The 24767-nt window shown below is 37.3% G+C and overlaps 2 protein-coding genes across 9 annotated transcripts in view; one reads left to right on the top strand and one right to left on the bottom strand.

The window, feature by feature from the left end:
* Positions 1-24767, top strand: part of MGAT4C (MGAT4 family member C) — a 777011-nt gene that overhangs the window by 111393 nt on the left and 640851 nt on the right. The gene's annotated exons all lie outside the window — the stretch shown is intronic.
* Positions 13972-14438, bottom strand: LOC127491045 (large ribosomal subunit protein eL31-like). Its single transcript, XM_070053175.1, has one exon. The coding sequence runs from the start codon at positions 14436-14438 to the stop codon at positions 14064-14066; it is 375 nt and encodes a 124-aa protein (XP_069909276.1). The 3' UTR covers positions 13972-14063.

Genomic DNA, 24767 nt, shown 5'->3' with positions numbered 1-24767 from the left:
GATCCAGAATAAAGACAAGTTGATTTTATAGTTACACACTTCAAATATGTGGAAACTTTTAAAAATATTCATTATCTTTTTAATAATTAACATTTTCAAATTCTTTTCCTCCAAATTTTTATTTTACTATAATCTTAAATTTATTATTTTCTACTTTTCCAACAGATGGAATAGGAAACTGCCACAGATATGGAATGTAAAGGATGGCCCAGGTGCTTGGGCCCTGCACCCCATGGGAGACCAGGAAAAGCACCTGGCTCCTGGCTCCTGCCATCGGATAAGCGCGGTGCGCCGGCCGCCAGCGCGCCGGCCGCGGCGGCCATTGGAGGGTGAACCAACGGCAAAGGAAGACCTTTCTCTCTGTCTCTCTCTCTCACTGTCCACTCTGCCTGTTAAAAAATAAAAAAAATAAATAAAAAAATAAAAATAAAATAAAATAAAATTCTCGTACTTTTTTCAGAGGCAGGACAGGTTCATGGGTATGTGAACAAAGCCACACAATTAAAATGCTTGGTTTTGGGTTCTGATACTTGTTTTCAACATTTAAAAAATTTTTTTTGATAGGCAGAGTTAGACAGTGAGAGAGAGAGAGAGAGAGAGAGAGAGAGAAAGGTCTTCCTTTTTCCCTTGGTTCACCCACCAAGTGGCCACTATGGCCGGCACATTGTGGCTGGCGCACTGCGCTGATCCGAAACCAGGAGCCAGGTGCTTCCCCCTGGTCTCCCATGAGATGCAGGGCCCAAGGACCTGGGCCATCCTCCACTGCCTTCCCGGGCCACAGCAGAGAGCTGGACTGGAAGAGGGGCAACCGGGACAGAATTTGGCTCCCCAACCAGGACTAGAACCCGGGGTGCCGGTGCCGCAGGCGGAGGATCAGCCTAGTGTGCTGCGGTGCCAGCGATATTTGTTTCCTTGAAAATTTTAAAAGTTTTTCACAAGGAGGACCACATTTTCACTTTGCACTAGTTCATTCAAATTGTGTATCTGAAACAGAATAAATAACAGAAATAAAGGGTATAGCCAACTCTGTATTTATATAATTCAATGTATTAGCAATTTTATAAAATACCATTTTAAATAACTTTTTTTTTTGTGAGGTTAACCCTCTCTAGTTTCCATATTTCTTTTCTCCTATCATTTATCCCACATTACTGGTATCTTCTAGAAAAAAGTGTTGTGTAACTAAAAAGAAATACAAGAAACAAGAAGCAGTGTTTCATGAGTCAGTGTATTGAGCAACCACAGAAAAAGTTGTCTAGTCTCATTTCCAAAACTATGTGGCAGATGGACTTGGGTACGTTTCCCAGATCTCCTTCAGTGATCAGTGTCATCTCTCCGGCCATTATGAATGCTGGAAGCTAATGTTCACATCTAGGCTCCCCCATAGTTCTCTGTACTGATTGATAAGGAGCAGTTCAAAGGAGAGCTAGGGATAGACTTTAACTTAAACAGACACAGCTTTAGCCTTTTGGTTCTTTCTCCTTCACTATCCTACTTGACGTTTTGCTTTAGTCAATTAATTATTTGAATACAAATTCCTTTGCAAGCTTGATTTCTAATTTAAGTCAAACATGGATTTAAGACACAAGTTGTATAGAAGTTAACACAGAATATATCTTTGGTAGTGGAACCAAAGAGACAATTATGAATAAACTTGGAGAAATTAATTTATAGATACATTAAGGAATGTCAACTTCCTAGCATACATGTTGAAGAGTATTTATCATATATTTCCAGCCGGCGCCGCGGCTCACTAGGCTAATCCTCCGCCTAGCGGCGCCGGCACACCGGGTTCTAGTCCCGGTCAGGGCGCCGGATTCTGTCCCGGTTGCCCCTCTTCCAGGCCAGCTCTCTGCTGTGGCCAGGGAGTGCAGTGGAGGATGGCCCAGGTGCTTGGGCCCTGCACCCCATGGGAGACCAGGAAAAGCACCTGGCTCCTGGCTCCTGCCATCGGATCAGCGCGGTGCGCCGGCCGCAGCGCGCCAGCCGCGGCGGCCATTGGAGGGTGAACCAACGGCAAAAGGAAGACCTTTCTCTCTGTCTCTCTCTCTCACTGTCCACTCTGCCTGTCAAAAAAAAAAAAAAATTAAAAAAAATTATCATATATTTCCATAGAATGTCTACAGGAAGTGAGAAGGAGATGTCCAATTTGATAGTGAAAAAAATCTCACTTTTAATACATTAAGCTCCAATGACAATGAAGTTGAAAGGTTTTAGTATGTTTACTGGATATTCTTTTAGCTTATGTGAATTTTTATAGGAAATAAGTAGGAATAAGAATTGTTTGTCACATATTAAAAACATAATAATCTCAGAAAAACCTTTATTTAAAGGAGAGATTTTCTAAGGCCAAGAACTAATAATTCTAAACTGTCAATATAATCAGAAAAAAAATTGTACCTGTTTACAGGACTAAGATATTTTTTGTGTTTTTAAGAGAATTTATGCTAACCAAGAGTGTTAATACACATATAATTTCTAAAATTTTCTTACCTGCAGATGAAAAACAAAATGTCTATTGAAGTTTATTTTGAGTCCTATAAGTAAATTTGTGAAACTATCAAGATTCAGATAGTTTGGACTACAGAACCTGTAATAATGAACATTTCTAAGAAATATTCAAAACATAGTTAATCATAATACTTCTATAACTGATCATGATAAAAACTATTTCTAGGAATTTATAGACCTTAAGATTTTAATATCTCTGCTTCTGAGCACAAAAGTAACATGATTGCCATAATTTTATCATCAATATGTACAAGCTGAAAATATAAACAATCAATGAACATTTTATCAACTGAAATACTTTGAAAGGGCAACATCGCCTAGCATTTTTGTTCTCCTCTTGTGCCTTTTGGTTATTCCAGTGTGCTGCATGCTTTGGAAGATAAGAATTTCTTTTCTCAACACAAGACTCTGTTGAAGCTTTTGCTTATTACTTTAGCTGTAGAGGTAAGGTCTGCTTACTGTCTTCATAATGGGATCTTTACAACAAGTACATTTCCACTTATACTACCATAATAATATTCCTTTAAGAAAACTTTAATCATAACATCACACATTGAAAAGGAATTCTAGAGACTGTGCAAAATTACATATTCTTTTCTAAGATAAGAATGTAGTAGCTGACAAAGTGGAAAAGCTGGCCCAAAGTTCCATGTCGCGTAGTCAATCTAGTGCTAAAAGTTCCTGATACCTGTTAAGTATTTTATACTACGTTGTTCTTCTCTTATAAAATGCCAGTTTCTCTAAAGTAATTTCTTCTTAAACATCAGCCAAAAATTCCTCTTTCCTAGAGGGTCTCATAGTTGATTAGATCTCATATGAAGCTTTCTGGATTATATTCCATCCTGATCCTTGAAATTTATATTTTGGTACATCTGTTCATCCCACTGGTATAGCATAAAAACTTTACATTTTTCTCTTTCTTTTTTTTTTTTTTTTTTGACAGGCAGAGTGGACAGTGAGAGAGACAGAGAGAAAGGTCTTCCTTTGCCGTTGGTTCACCCTCCAATGGCCGCCGCGGCCGGCGCGCTACAGCCGGTGCACCGCGCTGATCCGATGGCAGGAGCCAGGAGCCAGGTGCTTTTCCTGGTCTCCCATGGGGTGCAGGGCCCAAGCACCTGGGCCATCCTCCACTGCACTCCCTGGCCACAGCAGAGAGCTGGCCTGGAAGAGGGGCAACCGGGACAGAATCCGGCGCCCCGACCGGGACTAGAACCCGGTGTGCCGGTGCCGCTAGGCGGAGGATTAGCCTAGTGAGCCGCGGCGCCGGCTACATTTTTCTCTTTCATAACATTTCTGCTAGCTAGAATGTCATTCCTGTTTCTAAATCCATCCTAATCCCCATCCAGCTTCTACAAGTTGTGTGAACCTCCAATTCTGTTATGAAAACTCTCCTAACTTTCCACATTACTTTGAGATTTGATAATTCCTAATGCAATATACTGTAAGTTTAGCACTTCTTTATGTGCTTTTCCTTGGCTAACCAGCTTGTTAATGGCAAGCACTTTTGGCTATTTAAGGTCCCTTCCTCCCTTCTTCCCTCCTTCCCTCCTTCCCCCCCCTCCCCTTCCCTTCCCTCCCCTCCCCTCCCTCTTTTCCTTCCCTTCCCTTCCCTTCCCTCCCCTCCCCTCCCCTCCCCTTCCCTTCCCTTCCCTTCCCTTCCCTTCCCTTCCCTTCCCTTCCCTTCCCTTCCCTTCCCTCCCTCTGTCCCTCCCTCTTTCCCTCCCCTCCCCTTCCCTTCCTTTCTCTTTTTTCCATCCATCCATCCATCCATCCATCCATCCATTATGTTTAACAAGATCTTGCAAGATGAAAGTGTCAGTTTTTGTAGTATATGTTGGCAGAAAAATTTTGTTAAAAAGCAAGACTATTTTGGAAAAGGCAACTCTTGTCTGTCCTAGACAAATACTGGAAATAAATTTCTTTTGCGTCGGAATCTGATTGGTGTTCCTAGATATTATGTCTGCATCTTTCTCTAAGAAAAGTTTCAAACATTAATTCTGTTCATAATTTGAGAGGATGAGGGAAAAATATGGGAGTTTGCTTAAAAAAATATGCTGCTCAGTGTGCATGAAAGAAGGCAAAATATGAAAAATAATCACTAAAGTAACTTGGTTATTACTACCTGTGTCTTTATGTTGCTATTTCTCTCTGTCTTTCTGTCTTTCTTTCTGTCTGTCTTTCTGTCTTTCTGTCTGTCTTTCTGTCTTTCTTTCTGTCTGTCTTTCTGTCTTTCTGTCTTTCTGTCTGTCTTTCTTTCTACAGGCAGAGTGGACAGTGAGAGAGAGAGACAGAGAGAAAGGTCTTCCTTTTCCGTTGGTTCACCCTCCAATGGCCGCTGCAGCCAGCGTGCTGCGACCAGCGCACTGCGCTGATCCGAAGCCAGGAGCCAGATGCTTCTCCTGGTCTCCCATGTGGGTGCAGGGCCCAGGGACCTGGGACATCCTCCACTGCACTCCAGGGCCATAGCAGAGAGCTGGACTGGAAGAGGAGCAACCGGGACAGGACCGGCGCCCCGACCGGGACTAGAACCCGTGGTGCCGGCGGCACAGGCGGAGGATTAGCCTATTGAGCCGCAGCACCGGCCTATGTTGTTATTTCTAAAACTCTTATAGGAGATAAATCAAGTGTCAGAGCTCCTCATGCAAAGCCTGGTGCTGGAGAGAGGTGAGGGAGCTGATGCTGTGACATCATAAGCTAAGCCTCTGCCTGTGGTGCCTGCATTCCATCTGGATGCCTGTTCGTGTCCTGGCTTCTCCTCTTCCTAACCAGCTCTTTGCTATGGCCTGGGAAAGTAGTGTAAGGTGACCCAAGTGCTTGGAACCTTGCACCCACGTGGGAGACCAGGAGGAAGTTCCTGGCTCCTGGCTTTGGATTGGCCCAGCTCCAGCCATTGTGGCCATCTGGGGAGTGAAGCAGCTGATGGAAGATTCTCTCTCTCTCTCTCTTTTTCTGTCTCTCTCTCTCTTTGGTTCTGCTTCCACCTTTCATATAAATAAAACCTTTAAAAAAAAAAAAAACCTGCCTGTTTCAAAACTCTGCCCCTTAAGTGTGGCTTTGGAAAATTAATTTCACTACGTATTTCCAATCAAGTCTACTATTAACAATTGTTGGGTAAATAAAATATGTCTTATAAGGCTATTGTTAAGCCTGATGAGAATAGCTTACATTCCCAGTATACATATTAGGTACTTTATGACTTAGATATCCTTAGACATTATTCTATTAATATTAAAAGCATGATAGGCAGGTGAAGTTAACTGAAATACTGACTTCATAGAAAATTTGAAAGTTAACTGTAGTTAATATGTTTGTTTTGTTTTGCATCATGCAAAAAAAAAAACTTTCAAATAGTAGTCAATCTTCCATTTTAGTTTGCGGTGGGAAGTGAGGCTGGTACTCCACATACAAGAAGCCAGAGGTTAGTTCTCACATTTCTCCAGGTTAGCACAGCCAGAGGGCTGACCCATGACTTCCACTGGGAATGATGTTCTCTCCCAGAAGTGTAAAACTTGTTCCCCAAGAACACAGACAATTTAAACAACAGAATAAAAATAACTTTCATAAATTCTTTCAAAAATAATTGAATCAATGTACCATAATCCCTGAATATGGTTAAATATAATTAAAAATTAGGTCACTATTTTGATTAATGCCCTTTTGTCATCAGTCAGCTTTAGAGCAGAAATCAAATGAAGGAACCTCAAAAAGGTTTATGAAAAATGAACACTATCTTTAATTCTACTTCATTTGGACATTTTGAAGTATGTTGATATTATTGTACTTTGGTTCCTTTGATCAAACTGTTGCTTAAAACAGTTACTTCTTGAGATTCTTTGATACTTCTGACTTTTTCCCCTGAGTCTCACATTAATTCTGATAACACATGACACTCTCTGAATATATGGCACCTTTAGAGTTTGTTGCTTACAAATCAAGGACTTGACGTGATACAGATATGAATTTATTTGCCTTTGAAATTTTAAGTAATAGAGAGCCCTGAATTTATTTGGTAATTACTTGAATGTTTAGCTTTATGTATCTTAAAGCAATTAATCTATTCTTTTGAAAAAGGATTGAGGATGTAGATGAATACAATAGCAGAGCTAGAGCTCTATTATCCTAACAATTGAATTTTCATATATCCTTTTGCAAGTCCTTCTACTTTCAGATGTTTCATAGTGTTTATATTCCTTGAAACACTTCATACTGTGTTTTGGTAAAAAATAAACTCCATCATTTGCAAGTTTTATGTTAGAGAAGTTCTATAATATCAACAGAGCTTAATTTTCTCAGGTGTGAAAAAAAATAATTACTTTTTTATAAAGTTTCACTTTTTAGAAAAGATTAAGTGCATTATTACAATACACTACATAATGTTCTTTTTATTTATTTTTTAAAGGTTTTGTTTATTTATTTAAGAGGTAGAGTTACAGACAGTGAGAGGGAGAGACAGAGAGAAAGGTCTTCCTTCTGCTGGTTCACTCCCAAATGGCCGCAAGGGCTGGAACTGTGCCGATCTGAAGCCAGGAGCCAGGTGCTTCTTCCAGGTCTCCCATGTGGGTGCAGGGGCCCAAGCACTTGGGCAATTTTCTACTGCTTTCCCAGGCCATAGCAGAGAGGTGGATTGGAAGAGGAGCAGCAGGGACCAGAACCAGCACTCACATGGGATGCTGGTGCCGCAGGTGGAGGATTAACCTACTATGCCACGGTACTGGCCCCATAATGTTCTTTTTAAATCAAAATGCATTGCAGGATCAATATTTAGAATAATAATAATAAAAGTCTTAACATTATTCTTAATTATAAAACAAGTTTCAATAAAGTTATGGTCATGTATTTTCAAATATAATCAAAGCATCTTCTTCTGAATCTATAAAGATAGAACTCAGTCTATATGAACCTACTATTATATATACATCAACTTTTCTTGGTCTCTTTAAAAAGATTATTAAGAAGTAATTCTGTTGAGATGTAACTTAATTTAAATAATGCTTATTACTTTTTTGAGAGTTATTAAGGCACAATCACAAGGCTAGTGAAAAGCTGAATTTGCTTTACATGAAATTTTTACCTATATATGTATCTTGCATTTTAATGTACTGAGGGAGGGAGAACAGTCTTTTTGAACAATTTAACTTCTATATGTAGCCCTGTGCATACAAAACCAGGATACAATTATGGTGAATGTTTGTGGTATTGTCATTGTTGCATTTATTATTTTTATTGTAATTTTTCAAAGCATTAAAAGTGATTTATTCATGTATCATAGAAGAATTTGATTCTGGGAACAGTTTGCTTTTTCCTTGAAAGAATTTCTGATGTGCCCTAAAACCTTTTATATATGCACTACATATGTATATAAATACATATGTGATGCACAGATTTTTGAATATATGAATTTCTCTGAGTTTATTTAACTACATATTTGTCAGTTACTGCTCATCTGGTTCCAATATGGGCACATTTATGTGGATGTACTTTAAGTTTACATTTTGTGTTCATCATCTGTTGCTTTGACTCTCTTGAGAGATTCTTTGCTATTGTGAATAGACATTAGAGAAAAATAGGTATTTGATAATGATAACACCAACGTATCACACATATGGGAACTTAAAATGTTTCTGGAAATGTGTGTATTGTTCTTTTATTTCATTTTCCATGAAAGTTTTTAATTTCGTATACATGTCCTAAATGTAATTCTGTTTTGGTTGATATTTTCAGTGACTTCAATATAAATTTTCTGATGAGTTTGACGATATATAAATTATATACTAGTTTATGGTCAAAATATCAGAAATGGAGTAAACAAATAAAAAAATCCCTTTTTCCTCCTTGACAGACAGAAATAATAGTCTCTGGTACACTAGAAACAATCGAAGTGCTAACATTGCTACAGCATACTGATTTCTTGACTGTAGAATACATCGTAATTGGACAGAAAAATATCCTATTTAATTTGTGGCAGTGTTGTCAGAAGTATGTAATTTAGAATTATATATTAAATGAATTTAAATATGTCCCTTGGATTTATATATTTACGTACCACATTTGAATTAAACTGCCCTTCTGTATGGTAATAAGAAGATATAGAATCCCTATTTAATGATGAAGAATGATTAGAATTTTAACATTTCTTTTGGAATATAAATTAATCCTCTAGTTAGTAAAAATGGAGAAGAATGTGCCTTGTTGCTCTAAAGCACTTAACAGAGAATGCTATCTTGCCCATTAACTAGGAGCTTACTGCTTTTTTTTTTTTCCCTTGCATGTTTTTCTAATCAAGGACATACTTTCTCCCCTGAGGCACGTGGGAGTTTAGCAATTACTTGCAGCTCTAACACTAGGCAATTTCTACTGGGACTGCAATCTGTTAGAGTTCAATTTTCTCAACCACAGACAAAATGATCAGAATGAATTTGTTCCTTCAGAATGAAACCAAGTGAATAAACTAAATGTGATTGAAATGAACTTATGTGGCACTCATACATAAATCAACAGAATACCCCAGCACACATCCCAACTGTACCTGCTTATAGAATATGTTTTATATTACAGCAGCTGTTTGAAAGTTTTTCTCGGATGTTGCAAAGAATATTTTATAAATACCAATAAATTTCAATGTAAGTGTAATAATTATAATTATGCATAGATGTTGCCATGTCATCCAGTAAAGAGCTTGCAGTGCATTATACATCTTCCAACATACTAGATGTAAGAGTGTTTGTGGCTCTACGAGGTTACCAATGCTAGGCAGTAATAAGTGTTTCTGTCTTTGCCATTGTACCAGTTCAAAACACAAGTGTATGCATGCTTTTTAAAATTCATGCTTATTTCAGGATGGAAGAGGTTAAGCTTTTTATATGTTTATTGAGAACTTTATAGTTTTTGTTTATTCATGCTCTATATGTTATTCAATTGGATTTTTAAATTTGTCTTTTTTTTCCTTGAATAAATCCATTCCCATGTAAGAAATTGAATCTCTTTTCATATGTGTTGCAGATTTTCCTCCAGATTTGATTATGACACAACATACCACTCCAAGAAATCCATCCAACAAATACATATGAGTATATATATAAAGATATACTTCATTGCCACATTACTGGTAAAAAGAAGGACTAGAATTTAGATAAATTTAGTTAACAGAGTACTCATAGATAAATTATTCTGTGTCCAATTAAGACAATATGAAGTTATTAGAATGAAGTATATATATTTGTAATATTCAAAATACATTATGGGAGAAAGTCGATAATGAAGAGTGATTTGAATTGACAGGCATATTAGAATCGGGGATGAGAGTTTCACATTTCATTATATAATCTTCATGATTAGTTTATTACAGTGAATTTGCATTACATTTGTTATACCACCATTAACAACATCAATACAGTTGTCATTGTGGTTAGAATTATTCAAGTATAGAATCATTGCTTAACTTTTAGTAACAATGTTACATTTTTATTTTTTTAATTTAACTTAAAAAATTTCCAGTAATAAATATATACAAGTTTAGGAACATAGTGGTATTTTCCATCCTACCCTCCATCCCACCTGTGCTCTTACCCTACCTCTTCCTTCCTCTCTTATTCCTTCTCTTAATTTTTACAATGATCTAATTTTAGCTTATACTCATCAGATTAACCATACACTAAGTAAAGAATTCAACAAATAGTAATCCACCTCAATGGTGGAGACTAGGGCTATAAACAATCTCAAAATGTGAATTTGACTCCAGTGCATTACTTTTTTGGTACCCTATTAGTTACCACAGACCATGGAAAACATGTGGTTCTTTGTCTTTTTGGGACTAGATTATTTCACTAAGTATAATGGTTTCCAGTTGAATCTATTTTGTTGCAAAAGAGAAGAGTTCAGTCTTTTTTACAGCTGAGTAGTATTTCATACTATGTATTCCATATATATATATATATATATATGGGTATATATATATATATATTCCATATATATTTTTATACATACCACAATTTCTATATCCAGTCATCTGTTAGTGGACATCTGGGTTGATTCCATATCTTAGCTATTGTGAATTGAGCTACAATGTACATGGAACTACAAATAACCCTTTCATATGCTGATTTCATTTCTCTTGGGTAAATTCCCAGGAGTGGGATGAATGAGTCATATGATAGATCTATTTTCAGCTTTCTGAAGTCTCTCTATACTGTCTTGCACAATGGCTGTAATAGTTTACATTCCTATGAACAGTGGATTAGGTTACCTTTTCCCTTATATCCTTGCCAAAATTCATTGTTAATTTAGGTATGAGAGCCATTTTAATGGGTGAGGTGAAACATCATTGTGGCTTTGATTTGCATTGTCTTGATGGTTAGTGATCCTGAACATTTTTTTTTTATGCTTCTATTGGCCATTTGGATTTCCTCTTTTGGAAAATGCCTGTTCAAGTCCTTTCCCTATTTTGAAATGGAGATGTTTGTTTTGTTATTGTTGAGTTTCTTGAGCTCTTAGAAATTCTGGATATTAATCCTTTATCAGTTGTCTAGTTTGCAAATATTTCCTGCCATTATGTCAGTTGCCCTTTCACTTTGCTGAGTGTATCCTTTGCAGTGCAGAAGCTTCTCAGATTGATGTAATCCTATTTGCATATTTTGACTTTGGTTACCTGTGCTTATGAGGTCTTTTCCAGGAAGTCTTTCCTATGCCAATGTCTTGCAGATTTTCCCCAATGTTATTCTTTAGTAATTTTCATGGTATCAGGTTATAGATTTAGATCCTTAATCCATTTTGAGTTGATTTTTGTATAAGGTGTAAGGTAGGGGTCTAGTTTGTATTTCTACATGCTGAGATCCAATTTTCTCAGAATCATTTGTTGAAGAGAATGTCCTTTTTCAGGAATTGATTTTAGCTCCTTTGTCAAAGATTAGTTGGTTGTAGATGCATGGATTATTTCTGGAGTTTCTCTTCTGTTCCGTTGTTCCACGTATTTATTTTGGGGGCAGTACCAGGCTGTTTTGATTATAACTTCCCTGAAGCATGTCTTGAAATTCAGTCTGTGATGCCTCTGGCTTTGTTACTTTTCTTTAAGGTTGATTTTGCTATTCAGGGTCTCTTGTGTTTCCATATGAGTTTTAATCTTTTTTGTAGTTCTGAGAAGAATGTTATTGGATTTTGATTGGATCACCTTGAATCTGTAAATTACTTTCAGTAGTATGGATATCTTAAAGATATTAATTCTTGCAATCCATGAACATGGAAGATTTTTCCATTTTGTTATATATTCTATTCCTTTCTTTACTGTTTTATAATTTTCTTTGTAGAGATCTTTGACTTTATTGGTTAAATATATTACAGGGTGTATAATTTTTATAGCCTTTGTGAATGGAACTGATCTTGCAAGTTCTTTCTCAGCCATGACATTTTCTGTGTACAAAGTCTATTGATTTTCATTTGCTTATTTTATATCCCACAAATTTATCAAACTCTTTTATGAGTCTCTTAGTATAGTCTTTTGGGTTCCCCTATTTAAAGAATCATATCATATGCAAATAGAGATAATTTTACTTCCTACTTTCCAATTTCCATTCCTTTGATTTTCTTGCCTAGTGGCTCTGGCTAAAATATCCAGGACTATTTGAAAAGCAATGGTGAAATTATAGATCCATGTCTGGTTCCAGATCTTAGGGGAAATACTTCCGGCTTTTCCCCGTTCAATAAGATGCTGGCTGTGGGTTTGTCATGAGTTGCTTTTAATGAGTTGTGCAGTGTTCCTTCTAGTTCCAGTTTGTTTAACGTTTTTATCATGAAAGGATGTTGTATGTTAACAAATACTTTCTCTGAATCTATTGAGATAATCATATGGTCTTTATTCTATAATTTTTTAATGTGATGTATCATACTATTTGATTTATAAATTTGAAACATCTCTGCATACCAGAAATAAATCCCACTTGGTCTGGGTATATGATCTTTCCGAAGTACTTTTGGATTCAGTTAGCTAGTATTTTGTTGAGGATTTATGGGACTATATTCATCAGGTATATTAGTCAATATTGGTTGTATATTTTTCTGATTTTTGAATTAAGGTGATTCTGACCTCATAGAAGGAGTTTGTGGGGATTCTCTCCCTTTCAATTGTTTTGAATAGCTTTAGCAATATTGGAATTATTTCTTTAAAAGTCTAGTAGAGGGGCTGGCTCTGTGGCGTAGTGGGTTAAGCTGCCGCCTGCAGTGCTGGCATCTCATATGGGTGCTGGTTTGATACCTGGCTCTTCTACTTCCAATCCAGCTCTCTACTATGACCTGGGAAAGCAGTAGAAGATGGCCCAAATCCTTGGGCCCCTACACCCTCATAGGAGATCCAGAGGAAGCTCCTGGCTCCCAGCTTTGGATCGGTGCAGCTCTAACCATTGTGGCCAATTGAGGAGTGAAGCAGCAAATAGAAGACCTCCCTATCTCTCTGCCTCTACCTTTCCTTCTCTCTTCGTGTAACTCTGACTTTTAAATAAATAAATAAATATTTTTTAAAAAAATGTCTAGTAGAATTCGGTCATGAAGAGGTCAGGTACTGGGGCTTTTCTTTGTTGGGAGGGCCTTTATTACTAACTCATTCTCAGTTTTGGTTATTGGTCTGTTTAGGTTTTCTGTATCTTCTTAATTTTGATGTGTCCAGGAATCTATTTATTCTAGATTTTCCAATTTGTTGATATATAACTGCTTATAATAATTCCTGATGATTCTTTTTGTTTTGATATCCATGTTATACCTCCCTTTTGATTTTCTTGATTTGGGTCTTCTGCTTTTTTTTTTTTTCTTAGTGATCCAATGCTATATCAATTTTGTTTATTTTTTTCAAAAAAAAACTTCATTCCACTGAGTTTGCATTGTTTTTTGGTTTCAATTTTTTAATTCTCTAATTATAATTATTTCTCCTGCTAATTTTGACTTTGGGTTGTTGTTGTTTACTATGTGCTTGAGATGAATTTATAGCTCATTTATTTGCCTTTCCAGTTTCCTGATATAGACATTATTTACTGCAAGTTTCCCTCTTAACACTGCTGTTGCTACATCCCATAATTTTTGATATATTGTCATCTTGATTCATTCTCAGAAATTATTTGATTTCCATTTTGAGTTCTTCTATGACCCACTATTTATTCAGGACCATGTTGTTCAGTCTCCATGTATTTGCATATGTTCCAGAGATTCTTGAGTTTTTAATTTCCAGCTTCATTCTATTGTGGTCAGAAAAGAAGCAAGGTATAATATAAATTTTTTTTTTAATTTGCTGATACTTGGTTTATGACTTAGCATATGTGCTATTGTAGAGAGTTCCATGCGCTGATGAAAACAATGTTTATTCTGCAATCATGGGATAAAAGATTCTGTAGATATCAGTTAGGTCCATTTGATCCATACTGTCAATTAGCTCTGTTGTTTCTTTGTTGATTTTCTATGTAGTTAATTTGCCAATGAATGAAAGCAGAGTGTTGGCATCCCCCATGACTATTATATTGGAGTCTGTTTCTCCCTTTAGATTTTTTTTTTTTTTTTTTGCAGTTTTACAACTTTTATCAGTTCTCATCCACACTGACTATCTGTAGATTTTTGAAAGTAGTGACAGGTACATAGGTAACCAAAGTATAGAGCTTGTTTGGTGAATCTTCATCCTCATTACGTTTTCTCGACAACCTCATGTGGATGCAGTATGGGACGTGCCTTATTCCTCTGGCCCAGAAGGATTTGTTGAGCCTGGTATCAATGTGCACATCTGGAGTCCCCATTTCTTTCATGGCAAACTTCTGGATCTCTTTGAGTGCCCGAGGGGCATGCTTCTTGAAGCCCACGCTGTGGATGCGCTTGTGAATGTTGATGGTATACTCGCGGGTCACCACTTCGTTGATGACAGAACAGCCCTTCTTCTCGCCACCCTTCTTAGCCGGAGCCATCTTGTAGGGCCCAAGCTGGAAAGGCCCCTTTAGATCTTTTAATATTTGTTTTAAAAGCCAGGTGCCCTGGCACTGGGTGCATGTATTCACTATTTATTATAGTCATATCTTCCTTTTGAATTGATCCCTTTATCATTACATACTACCCTTGTGTCTCTTAACCTGTGTTTTGGTGAAGTCTATTGACCAAAGCCTCTCATTTTTGCTTTACATTAGCTTGCAATAACTTTTTCCATCCCTCTCTTTAATTCTTTGTGTCTCTTTGTTGATGAGGTGTGTTTCTTATAGGTAGAAAATAGATGGGTCTTGTTTTCTAATCTATTCCCCCAGTCTGTATCTGTTAAATGGAGAACTTATGTCATTTACATTCATAGTTACTGTTGATAAATAATGATTAGGACCAATTATTTTTCCATAAATATTTCTATTGTTTGTTGTGTATTCCCCTTGTACTTTTACTGGGAGATTTTCTGCCTTCATATTCTTTCATAATTATGAACTCTCTTTCTGTGCTTCTGGGTGTAACACATGCTTAAGTATCATTTGTAAGGCTGGATGAGTAACTGACAAATTCTTTCAATTTCTGTTTATTATGAGAGGTTTTATTTCTCCTTAATTGATAAATGAGAGCTTTGCAGGGTACAGTATTCTGGGTTGACAGTTTTATGTTTTCTTTTTAGGACTTGGACTATGTCTCTCCATTCTCTCCTTTCCTGTAGGGTTTCTGAATAGAAGTCAGCCTTGAGTCTAATTGGAGATTCTCTGAAAGTAATCTGGCATTTCTCTTGTGAACACCTTAGAATCTTTGTTTTACTGTTGAAAGAATGACTACAATGTATCATGGTGAAGATCTTTTCTGATCATGTCTATTAGGAGTTGTGTGTTTCTTATGTATTTGGTTGCCCATTTCGTTCTCCATATTAGAGCAATTTTCTTTAGTTATTTCACTGAATAGCACTTCTAATCCATTCCTTATTTACACACCTTCAGAATAACCTAAGGCATCTACGTTGAGACCTTTATACTATCTCATAAACTTGCAACGCTGTTTTTATTTTTTATAACTTCTTTTTTTTTTTTTTTTGTCTGAGATATTTCCAAAGATTTGTCTTCTAGCTTGGATTTTCTTTCTTCTGCATCACTAAGTCTGTTTTTAAGACCTTCCACTATATTTTTATTTAACATTGATTTCATCATTTCTAACATGTCAGTTTGATTTCTCTTCAAATTCTAAATTGGGAAAATTTTTCCTCCATGTCATATATGGATTTCTGTTTTTTTTTAAAGATTATTTTATTTATTTACTTGAAAGCCAGAGTTACACAGAGAGAGAAGGAGAGGCAGAGAAAGAAAGAGAGAGAGAGAGAGAGAGAGAGAGAGAGAGGTCTTTCATCTGCTGGTTCACTCCCCAGTTGGCCAAAAGGGCTGGAGCTATGCTAATACAAAGCCAGGAACCAGGAGATTCTTCCGGGTCTCCCATGTGGGTGCTGTCGCCCAAGGGCTTGAGCCATCTTGTACTGCTTTCCCAGGCCTTAGCATAGAGCTGGATCAGAAGTGGAGCAGCAGGGACTTGAACCAGAGCCCATATGGGATGCTGGCACTGCAGGTGGCAGCTTTGCCTGTTACACTACAGCACCAGCCCCATTTAGATTTCTTAAATGTGAATTTGCTTCTCATTGCTTCTGAGTGACCCTATGATCAATCTTTTGAATTACTTTTCAGCCATTTCCTCAATTTCTTCATCTTCACATTCTAATATTAAAGTATTGTAGTATTCATTTGGGGGAGTCATATTATCTTCCTCATTCTTGTTTCTCTAATTTCTGGATTTATTTTTAAGCATTTGTCCAAGTAATTGTTGATTTTCTCCTAAGGATTTTTTAACTATACTCCTGTGACTTAGCAGAGTGTCTGCTGTTTTAAGAATACCCATAGGTATGTACTGGTTGTGGCCAGGGAGCTCTGGTAGTGTTCCAACTTTGGGCCAGTATCCAGGATGACACCCAATTTGGGCTTGGAAGATCTCTTCTGTGATCAGCATAGGGGAGTGCATGATCACCTCTTTTGGCATAATCACATCCTCACTTCCTGTCTTCCAAGGTGATCAGTGTCCAGGGTTAGCCCACAGTGGGTACAACACTTACCTGTGCTGTCTCATGAACTGCACAAAAGCTCTGTGCAGTTCTTCTGCGGATGTGTCCCACTTCAGTACACACCCTGAACAGTCAGAGAGGTCTGAGCCTCTGGGGCTGGACACAGTGATTGCCCAGAGACCCAGCTACACCCTCTCCCCTATTGTATATTCATAGAATTCCCACAGTTATAGCACCCAAGGCTCCCATAGTCATGGTGTTCAGAGGATCCACACTGCACCACTAGCTTGTGCCATCCTTGGGAGCAGATGTTCACAGAGTCAGATGCTTGTGGGTGCTCCAAATTGGCAGTTTGAATCTCAGAGCCTGTAATGTATTGAGAGACTGGGGCATCTCACAGTCCTAGATGGGTGCCCAGCCTTATATCAACCCTCCCAGGCAGACTCAAAATCAAATGGGAAACATGAATTTTTCCCTCTGGCAAAATCCATGGATTACATGCAGCACAAAGACTCCAGAACAGCTACTGGTGTCACATTGGCAGCTTTCCTGCCAGTTTCTGGGCGCCCTTGTGAGGGGTTGGAGAGAAAGAAAGATACTTTTCTTTTTACTGGGTTAGGTGGGTGCCTTGACCCCGTCAGGTCTCCAGGCCAGACTCAAAGACAGTGTGGTCTGCAGCCTCTTCTTCCAGCAGTATCACCAGTTGTATGGGCTGTGGCATTCAGAGCTGTGTATTCTCTGGCTCTTGGCTGTGGGGATCATGTATTTTGTCTGCACTAGTTGCTGTGCATCCACACCTTCCATGATGACCCACTGAATCCCTCTTCCTTCTGTGGAATTTCACTGCAGATTTCTCTCCAACTCACCCCTGGAAATGCACTTCCTCCACTTTTTTTTTTCTGCTATTTTCCATTCCTGTAAGCAGTGTGTTTTCCCTATTTAGCTGCGTTGACATCTCCAGGTTGCACTTAACAATAAGTTTATATATAGATTTTTGTTATCGTAAGGAAAAGATATGGGTGAGAAATACATTCTAAAAGTTATAGGTGATGCAAAACAACTTTTGTAACCAATGGTGGATAAATTTTTGTCCTGAGTTTTTTTTTTTTTCTTTTTAAAGAATTGTTAATTTTGAAAGTGTAACTGAGATAGATCTTCCATCTATTGGTTCACTCCTCAGATGGTCACAATGGCCAGGGCTGGGCCAGGCCAAAGCCAGGAATCTGTCTTATCTGGGGTTCTCCACATGAGAGGCAGCGTCAAGCACCTTGACCCTCTTCTGCTGCTTTTCCCAGGTGACGAGCATGGAGCTGGATTGGAATGAGCAGCTAGGGCACAGATCAGTGCCTATATGTGATGCATCTCAGGCAGCAGCTTTACCAAGTATGCCCCAAATTCAAGCCCATTGTACTGATTTTTACTGTTAGAATTGTATTAAAATAATTATATTTTGGGAATCTACTAGGTAATAGATATACAAAACAGGTAAGCCCATACTTTCCCTCATTGAATTGGCTGTAATTTTCATAAATCTCTTGATTTCTTTCTTTTTTTTTTTTTTTTTTTTTTTTTGACAGGCAGAGTGGACAGTGAGAGAGAGAGACAGAGAGAAAGGTCTTCCTTTTGCCATTGGTTCACCTTCCAATGGCCGCCGCGACCAGCGCACTGCGGCCGGCGCACCGCGCTGATCCAATGGCAGGAGCCAGGTACTTATCCTGGTCTCCCATGGGGTGCAGGGCCCAAGCACTTGGGCCATCCTCCACTGTACTCCCTGGCCACAGCAGAGAGCTGGCCTGGAAGAGGAGCAACCGGGACAGAATCTGGCGCCCCGACCGGGACTAGAACCCGGTGTGCCGGCGCCGCAGGCGGAGGATTAGCCTAGTGAGCCGCGGCACCGGCTCATTCTTTCTTAAAACATTTTTCATTGCAGTCTCAGATCCTGCCAAGTAGTTTGTTAATGATAAATAGTACATTGAATGGTTAAGTCCCAAATTTTCAATTCCATGAATATTTTAGTGGCAAAATATTTATTTCAAAATTCTATAAGAGGTACATTTTGGGTTTTTTTAAGGTTTTATACATGTCTTAAATATAGCATGATGAAACATAATAGTTAAGGTGAAATCAAATTTTATATTATTCAATATAAGCTAATTCCTCTCTATGGCTAGGTTTTACACCTGTTAAAATATAAAATTAACATGAAAACATACATCAGTTTCTCATTCCATAAAAAGTTCTGTGAAACATTGGAACTATATTTACAATTGCTAATCAGCATATGCCCATATTCAGAATTAAATTTAGAAATCTGAAATCCATATTGAAACATCCACTGAAAATTATTTTTCAGTGTTCTACTTGCCATTTTGGGCATGCTTACCTTCAAAACTATATGGTATTTATGTGCTGACTGTGCACTAAAGATGGTGAATTGGAAAAACAGCATTAGTAGCAGAAGTTGCTTGGATTTCAAGTCATCTTTCTTCTTTAAATTTCCACTTTCCTGGTTATAGAACTCACCATGAAGGCTCCAAAACATGATTTTGTCTCCAGTCTGAGGGTGAATCAATCTTTAATGTTTGAGTTCATGCTAACCTCATACAAATTATATATATATATATATATATATATATATCAGCCTGTCTGTGTGTTCATTCATAATAAAATCTCTTATTAAATAAAATGAACCAGAGTATACCTGCATTCACAGCAGCTGTCAGATAAATGGAAAAGCACATAATAATTCTTTCTTTGTTTGTCTCACTAGACTGTAGGTGTTTTAGAAGATCATTTCATATTCATATTTTATTTCAAGTAACTAGCACAGTAGTCAATAAATATATGAGCATCTGATGAATGTGTGAGATGTGTGAGTTATTTTAGACGGCATTATCCTAAACCATTATTTATAATTAAAGAAAAATCTAACTGAGTGGTCAGAGCACAATTCAGGTAAGATTTCCAAATAAGTATACTGTGAAGAAGGGGGAATCTCATATTCCACCAAATTTGAAAATACCATGTCTTTCAAGGTAGTTGTCATAGACACTAGTCTTTTAAAATCATGTTCTAGCATTTGTACTTTTTTTATGATTCATGATGTGTATGTCTTTAATCTCATTGATGGGAACTTCTGAAATGGTTATTATAGAGATTATTACTGTTGACCTCATAATGAAACCTAAACATTAAAAGATATGCTAGAATATTGTGTAGAACATAAATATAATGTATGTACATGAAGAGAATCATATACATCACAGAAATTTTAAGTATCGTGATGTACATTTTATTCATCATGAGTAATAGGGCCTTTCTAATGTCTCTAATGTTTTTATTCATGTAAGTATGATAATGAAGTTTCAAAATAAATTATTGACATCTTGAAAACAGAACACAGAAATAATCCTGTAAGCACGATATATCACATAACAGAAAAATAGTGCTTGTAGTTGTATAACAAATAAGGTGTATCTTTTCCTATTGCTTCCTGAAGTCTTGGGTTTAAACAACTTTAACTTCAGAGCTACTGAAAAAAGAAATGAAAGGAACCACAATATAGTAACTTTAAATTCATAAATTACATATAATGTCATCATACATATGTAATCATTACATATATGTAATGTAATTACATATAATGTATCAGATGCAGCATACCAAAATCATTCTGACTCAAGTGCATGGTTATTGATTTATGTTCAGAGCATTGTAACAGCAAATATAACATTTCTTCTATACAAAGAAAATTAGACAGGCTAATTGGTATTTTTTCTCTGAACCGTTGTTTAATCGAAGGATAAATTATTTGAAAAATTCATTTTTTAAAATGCAGTCTTGCCTGAGAAACTATGTAACCATATGGTTAGGATTTATTCTCTCTGTGTCTATTATACTACATTGAACACAAAACAATTACACATTATACTGAAGCTCAGCCAGTAAGGAAGAAATTCGTAGGATCTGCGATTCCCTCTGATCCAACAATTCAGTAGGTCTAGGACCCGGAGAAAGTCACTCAAGCACTCTTCGTGCTATTCTATTTGCAAAACAAAGGTGCTTAAATATATCTAAATTCTCATAATTATATAAGATAATCTATGAAGGTACTTTGTAAATTACCAGGCATTATATAATTGCCAATTACTTTATATAACTCAGCCATCTAGATGTTATTAAAAGTGAATTAGCAATATTTACATATAGCATATTTATATGAATTTAAATTCATCTAGTCATTCATCCAATATTGTTTACAGATCAGCTACTGTGTGTCAAATGATCTTTAAACACAGTAGGAATTTGGCCAAACCCTCTTCTTTATGGAGCCCATGTTTTAGGAGGGGAGACAGATATTAACAAGGGAAAAAAATAAATAAAATTTCACCATGAAGGGATAGCGAAAGATAGCAAGAGAGAAGACCTGTCTGAACTAATGACAGTTATCAGTATGCTGAAAGAAGTGCAAAAGGGACAAGGATTGCAAACACTGTGTCTTGAAAAGTAGGTCCTGGCTTCTCTTTAGATGGCAGACCCAAATTAGTCAGTTCATCAGGGCTGTTAAAACAAAGACTCTGTGACTTAAAAACAGCAGAAATTTATTTCTGTCTGTTCTGGTAACTAAGTCCAAGATTCAGTTGCCTGTAGATTCAGTATCTGATGAAGGCCCACTTCCTGTTTCATGAAATGGAATATTACTTTCCAGCTGTGTGCTTAAATGGTAGAAGGAGCTAGCTAGCCCTCAGACCTCTCATTTATATGGTCTCTCCCTTCATAAGTTAATCACCTCCCAAAGCCTTTACCTCCTATTACCATCACGCCATGGATAAAATTTTAATATGATTTGCAGGAGAACACAGTCATTCAGACTATAGCAAACCCTGAAGAAGGAATCATATTGTTATATTTCAAAAAACATGCAAAGGCCATAAAATAGGACCTTGTAGGTCATGATTAAATGTTTTCATTTGAAGCCAACTATAATTGGAAATCATCAGAATATTTGAAACAAGGAGCATGATCTGCTTTTCAGCTTAAAGATGATACTTGCTATGGTGTACATAAAAGTTTCAAGAGGAGCAAAAGAGTAAAGGCAGTAGTTTGGAGGATATTGCCATGGCTGGTGCCATGGCTCACTTGGTTAATCCTCCACCCGCAGCACTGGCATCCCTATGGGCGCCGGTTCTAGTCCCGGCTGCTCCTCTTCCAGTCCAGTGCTCTGCTATGGCCCAGGAAGGCAGTGGAGGATGGCCCAAGTGCTTGGGCCCCGGCAACCCACATGGGAGACCAGGAAACAGCACCTGGCTCCTGGATTTGGATCGCAGCAGTTTCTGCCGTAGCGGTCATTTTGGGGGTGAACCAACGGAAGGAAGACCTTTCTCTCTGTCTCTCTATCTCTGTCTATAACTCTACCTGTCAAATAAAAAAAATAGCTAGGTGGTTGGATGGTGCAACCAGAACTGCGCATAGTATGCAGGAGTACTCAGTTAAGCTGAAAAAGAAAGCATAAGTCTTGGGCTTTTGACTGCAGCACTTGGGAGGGTTGTGGTGTCATTTGCTGAAATGAGTACACTAAAGGGAGGATCTACTTGTATTCTTTGTTCCTTCTTAAGTGTGAGGTGCAAATCAAGATTCTGCTGAGTGTTTTAGATTTTCAATATATTTTAGATTTTCAATAGAGGTATTCAAATAGAGACAGAAAGTTGATTGAAGTATATTTAAGCAAGTCTGTAAACTAGAGACCTTTTGTATTCTTTTGAACACTAGAGAACTTCTGTTGAACAGTATTAATCATTTCTTAACTAACCTGAATAAATTAATAAATATTAATATATTACACTTCTCCTATTTAATCTTTTAACTTTTTATCCACATGTACCTCAGTTACTTAATATCAATAAATGGCCGGCGCCGCGGCTCACTAGGCTAATCCTCCGCCTAGCGGCGCCGGCACACCGGGTTCTAGTCCCGGTTGGGGCGCCAGATCCTGTCCCGGTTGCCCCTCTTCCAGGCCAGCTCTCTGCTGTGGCCAGGGAGTGCAGTGGAGGATGGCCCAGGTGCTTGGGCCCTGCACCCCATGGGAGACCAGGAAAAGCACCTGGCTCCTGGCTCCTGCCATCGGATCAGCGTGGTGCGCCGGCCGCAGCGCGCTGGCCGCGGCGGCCATTGGAGGGTGAACCAACGGCAAAAGGAAGACCTTTCTCTCTGTCTCTCTCTCTCACTGTCCACTCTGCCTGTCAAAAAAAAAAAAAAAATCAATAAATGAATTTTATGTGAAATCCACTAACTGTTATGCCACAGTATATTTATAAAAGAGTATTTAGGAATAGTTAACAATGCTTTTTATTTTATCCCTTTAAGAAGAATGGTATTTGTATTTCAATATTGCTTCATAAATTTTCCACAAATGAAAGCTAGTCATGTCCCTAAAGAATTTCAAAGGCTTATACATATTTACAAAGGCTTATATTATCAATGATTTAAAGAAATGTTCTTTGGAATGGCATAGAATTAGGAGGCTATGACCTTATTCTCTGATTTCACAATTAAACAAAAGAGTAAATCTACCAAGCATTTTTTTGAATAATCATTTTGTACATAGTTTTTAGTCACTGAATGTGATTTTACAATGGAAGAGAAAGATTCAGTTAATACTAACTCCCAACTTGGGAATTGACAGTTTCATAATCAACATGACATTGGTGATAGAACAAGAAATATGACTGGAATATCTGCAACTGTAGAGGGATCCAGTTAGCACAAAATAAAGTAATTGTTTTCATTCAATTCTATAAAGTTCTTACATAAAGTTCTTTAAGTGTTTTCTAAAATGAGAATTTAATTGTTAGTTAGGAAACTTGTATATGTAGGAAATTTTTAAGGAGAAAAAAACCATTTTATCAAATGCTGTTCATTTCTCCACTCTGTGCTAAACCTCCACATCTTCATTGTGGTTAGTCCTTTCACTATTGTGCACTTGACACCTATAAACAGACAAAATCTAAAAATTTTATTCTGTTGAAAATTTTCTGACATTTGATCTCCATCACTTTTCCTCTTACCTTTTAGTTATCTTTTTAATCTCTTTCCAATGCCCCATATTTTTTGTATCTAACCCTTAAAATTTATGCTGCTAAAAGTTCTGTTTTTAAACCTCAATCTCTTATAAACCTATAGTTTTAAATATCATATAGATTCCTTTAGGCTTGCTACACTGTTACCATGTTTCCTTTGTTCTCAGTTGGGTTCATATTCTTTTGATATACACATGGAAGATGTTTGGCAGACTGTCTCATGGTCACTATGTCAACACAGAGAAGTCAAGATGGATCATGCCCTTTTTTTAATCTCCTAAACTATATTTCTATGCTTCATGCCAAGGGGTTATTAATGGAAAAATTCATCTAAGAAATTCTCTAAAAAGAGAGATAATTATTGATTTTTCTTGATTATCACTATGCCTTTTAACTTGACTAACAATCTTTAATTCAGATATAATATTAATATTTCCTTGAAATCCAAAGCCAGCATATATTGTTAAAGGATATAATTTTCTAATGTTTCCACCATGCATGTAGAGTGTGGAATGTGGTTGCTGATTAAGGTTCTTCAATACCCTCTTATTAATTTCAGAGTAAAATTTAACAATATTGGCAGGATATAAATATACTCCATAAACCAACTCCAAGCTCATTATTTCAAACTCATTGCTGTTTACTTCCATTTTCCTCTACTTCATACTTATATCAAGCTGCAAACTTAAAATCCTTCCAAATATTCTGCACTGTTACATCTTTACAGCTTTGTACATGCTTTTTTCTCCTTTTTGGGAGTTGTTTCACCTGGGTGATTTTATTTCTTTTTATGATATATTTGTTTATTTGAAAGGCAGAATTTCAGAGAGAGACACAGAGAAAGAAAGAAAGAGAGAAAGATCTTCCATTTGCTGGTTCACTTCCCAAATGGCCACAATGGCCAAGGCTGGGCTAATCCGAAGCCATGAGCTAGGAGCTTCTTCTGGGTGTCTTACTATGATGCAGGGGCCCAAGGACTTGGACCATCTTCCGTTGCTTTCCCAAGCACTCTAGCAGAGAGCTGGTTGAGAAGTGGAACAGCTGGGCCTAGAACTGGTGTCCATATAGGATGCCAGTGTCATAGACAGCAACTTTACTTGCTACATCACAATGCTAGCCACTGGATAAATTTTTCTAAGACTAAACTTGATTCTAATATC

This window comes from Oryctolagus cuniculus, chromosome 11 (assembly GCF_964237555.1).
Source record: "Oryctolagus cuniculus chromosome 11, mOryCun1.1, whole genome shotgun sequence".
NCBI lineage: Eukaryota > Metazoa > Chordata > Mammalia > Lagomorpha > Leporidae > Oryctolagus > Oryctolagus cuniculus.
This window is presented reverse-complemented; position numbering and strand designations above follow the sequence as displayed.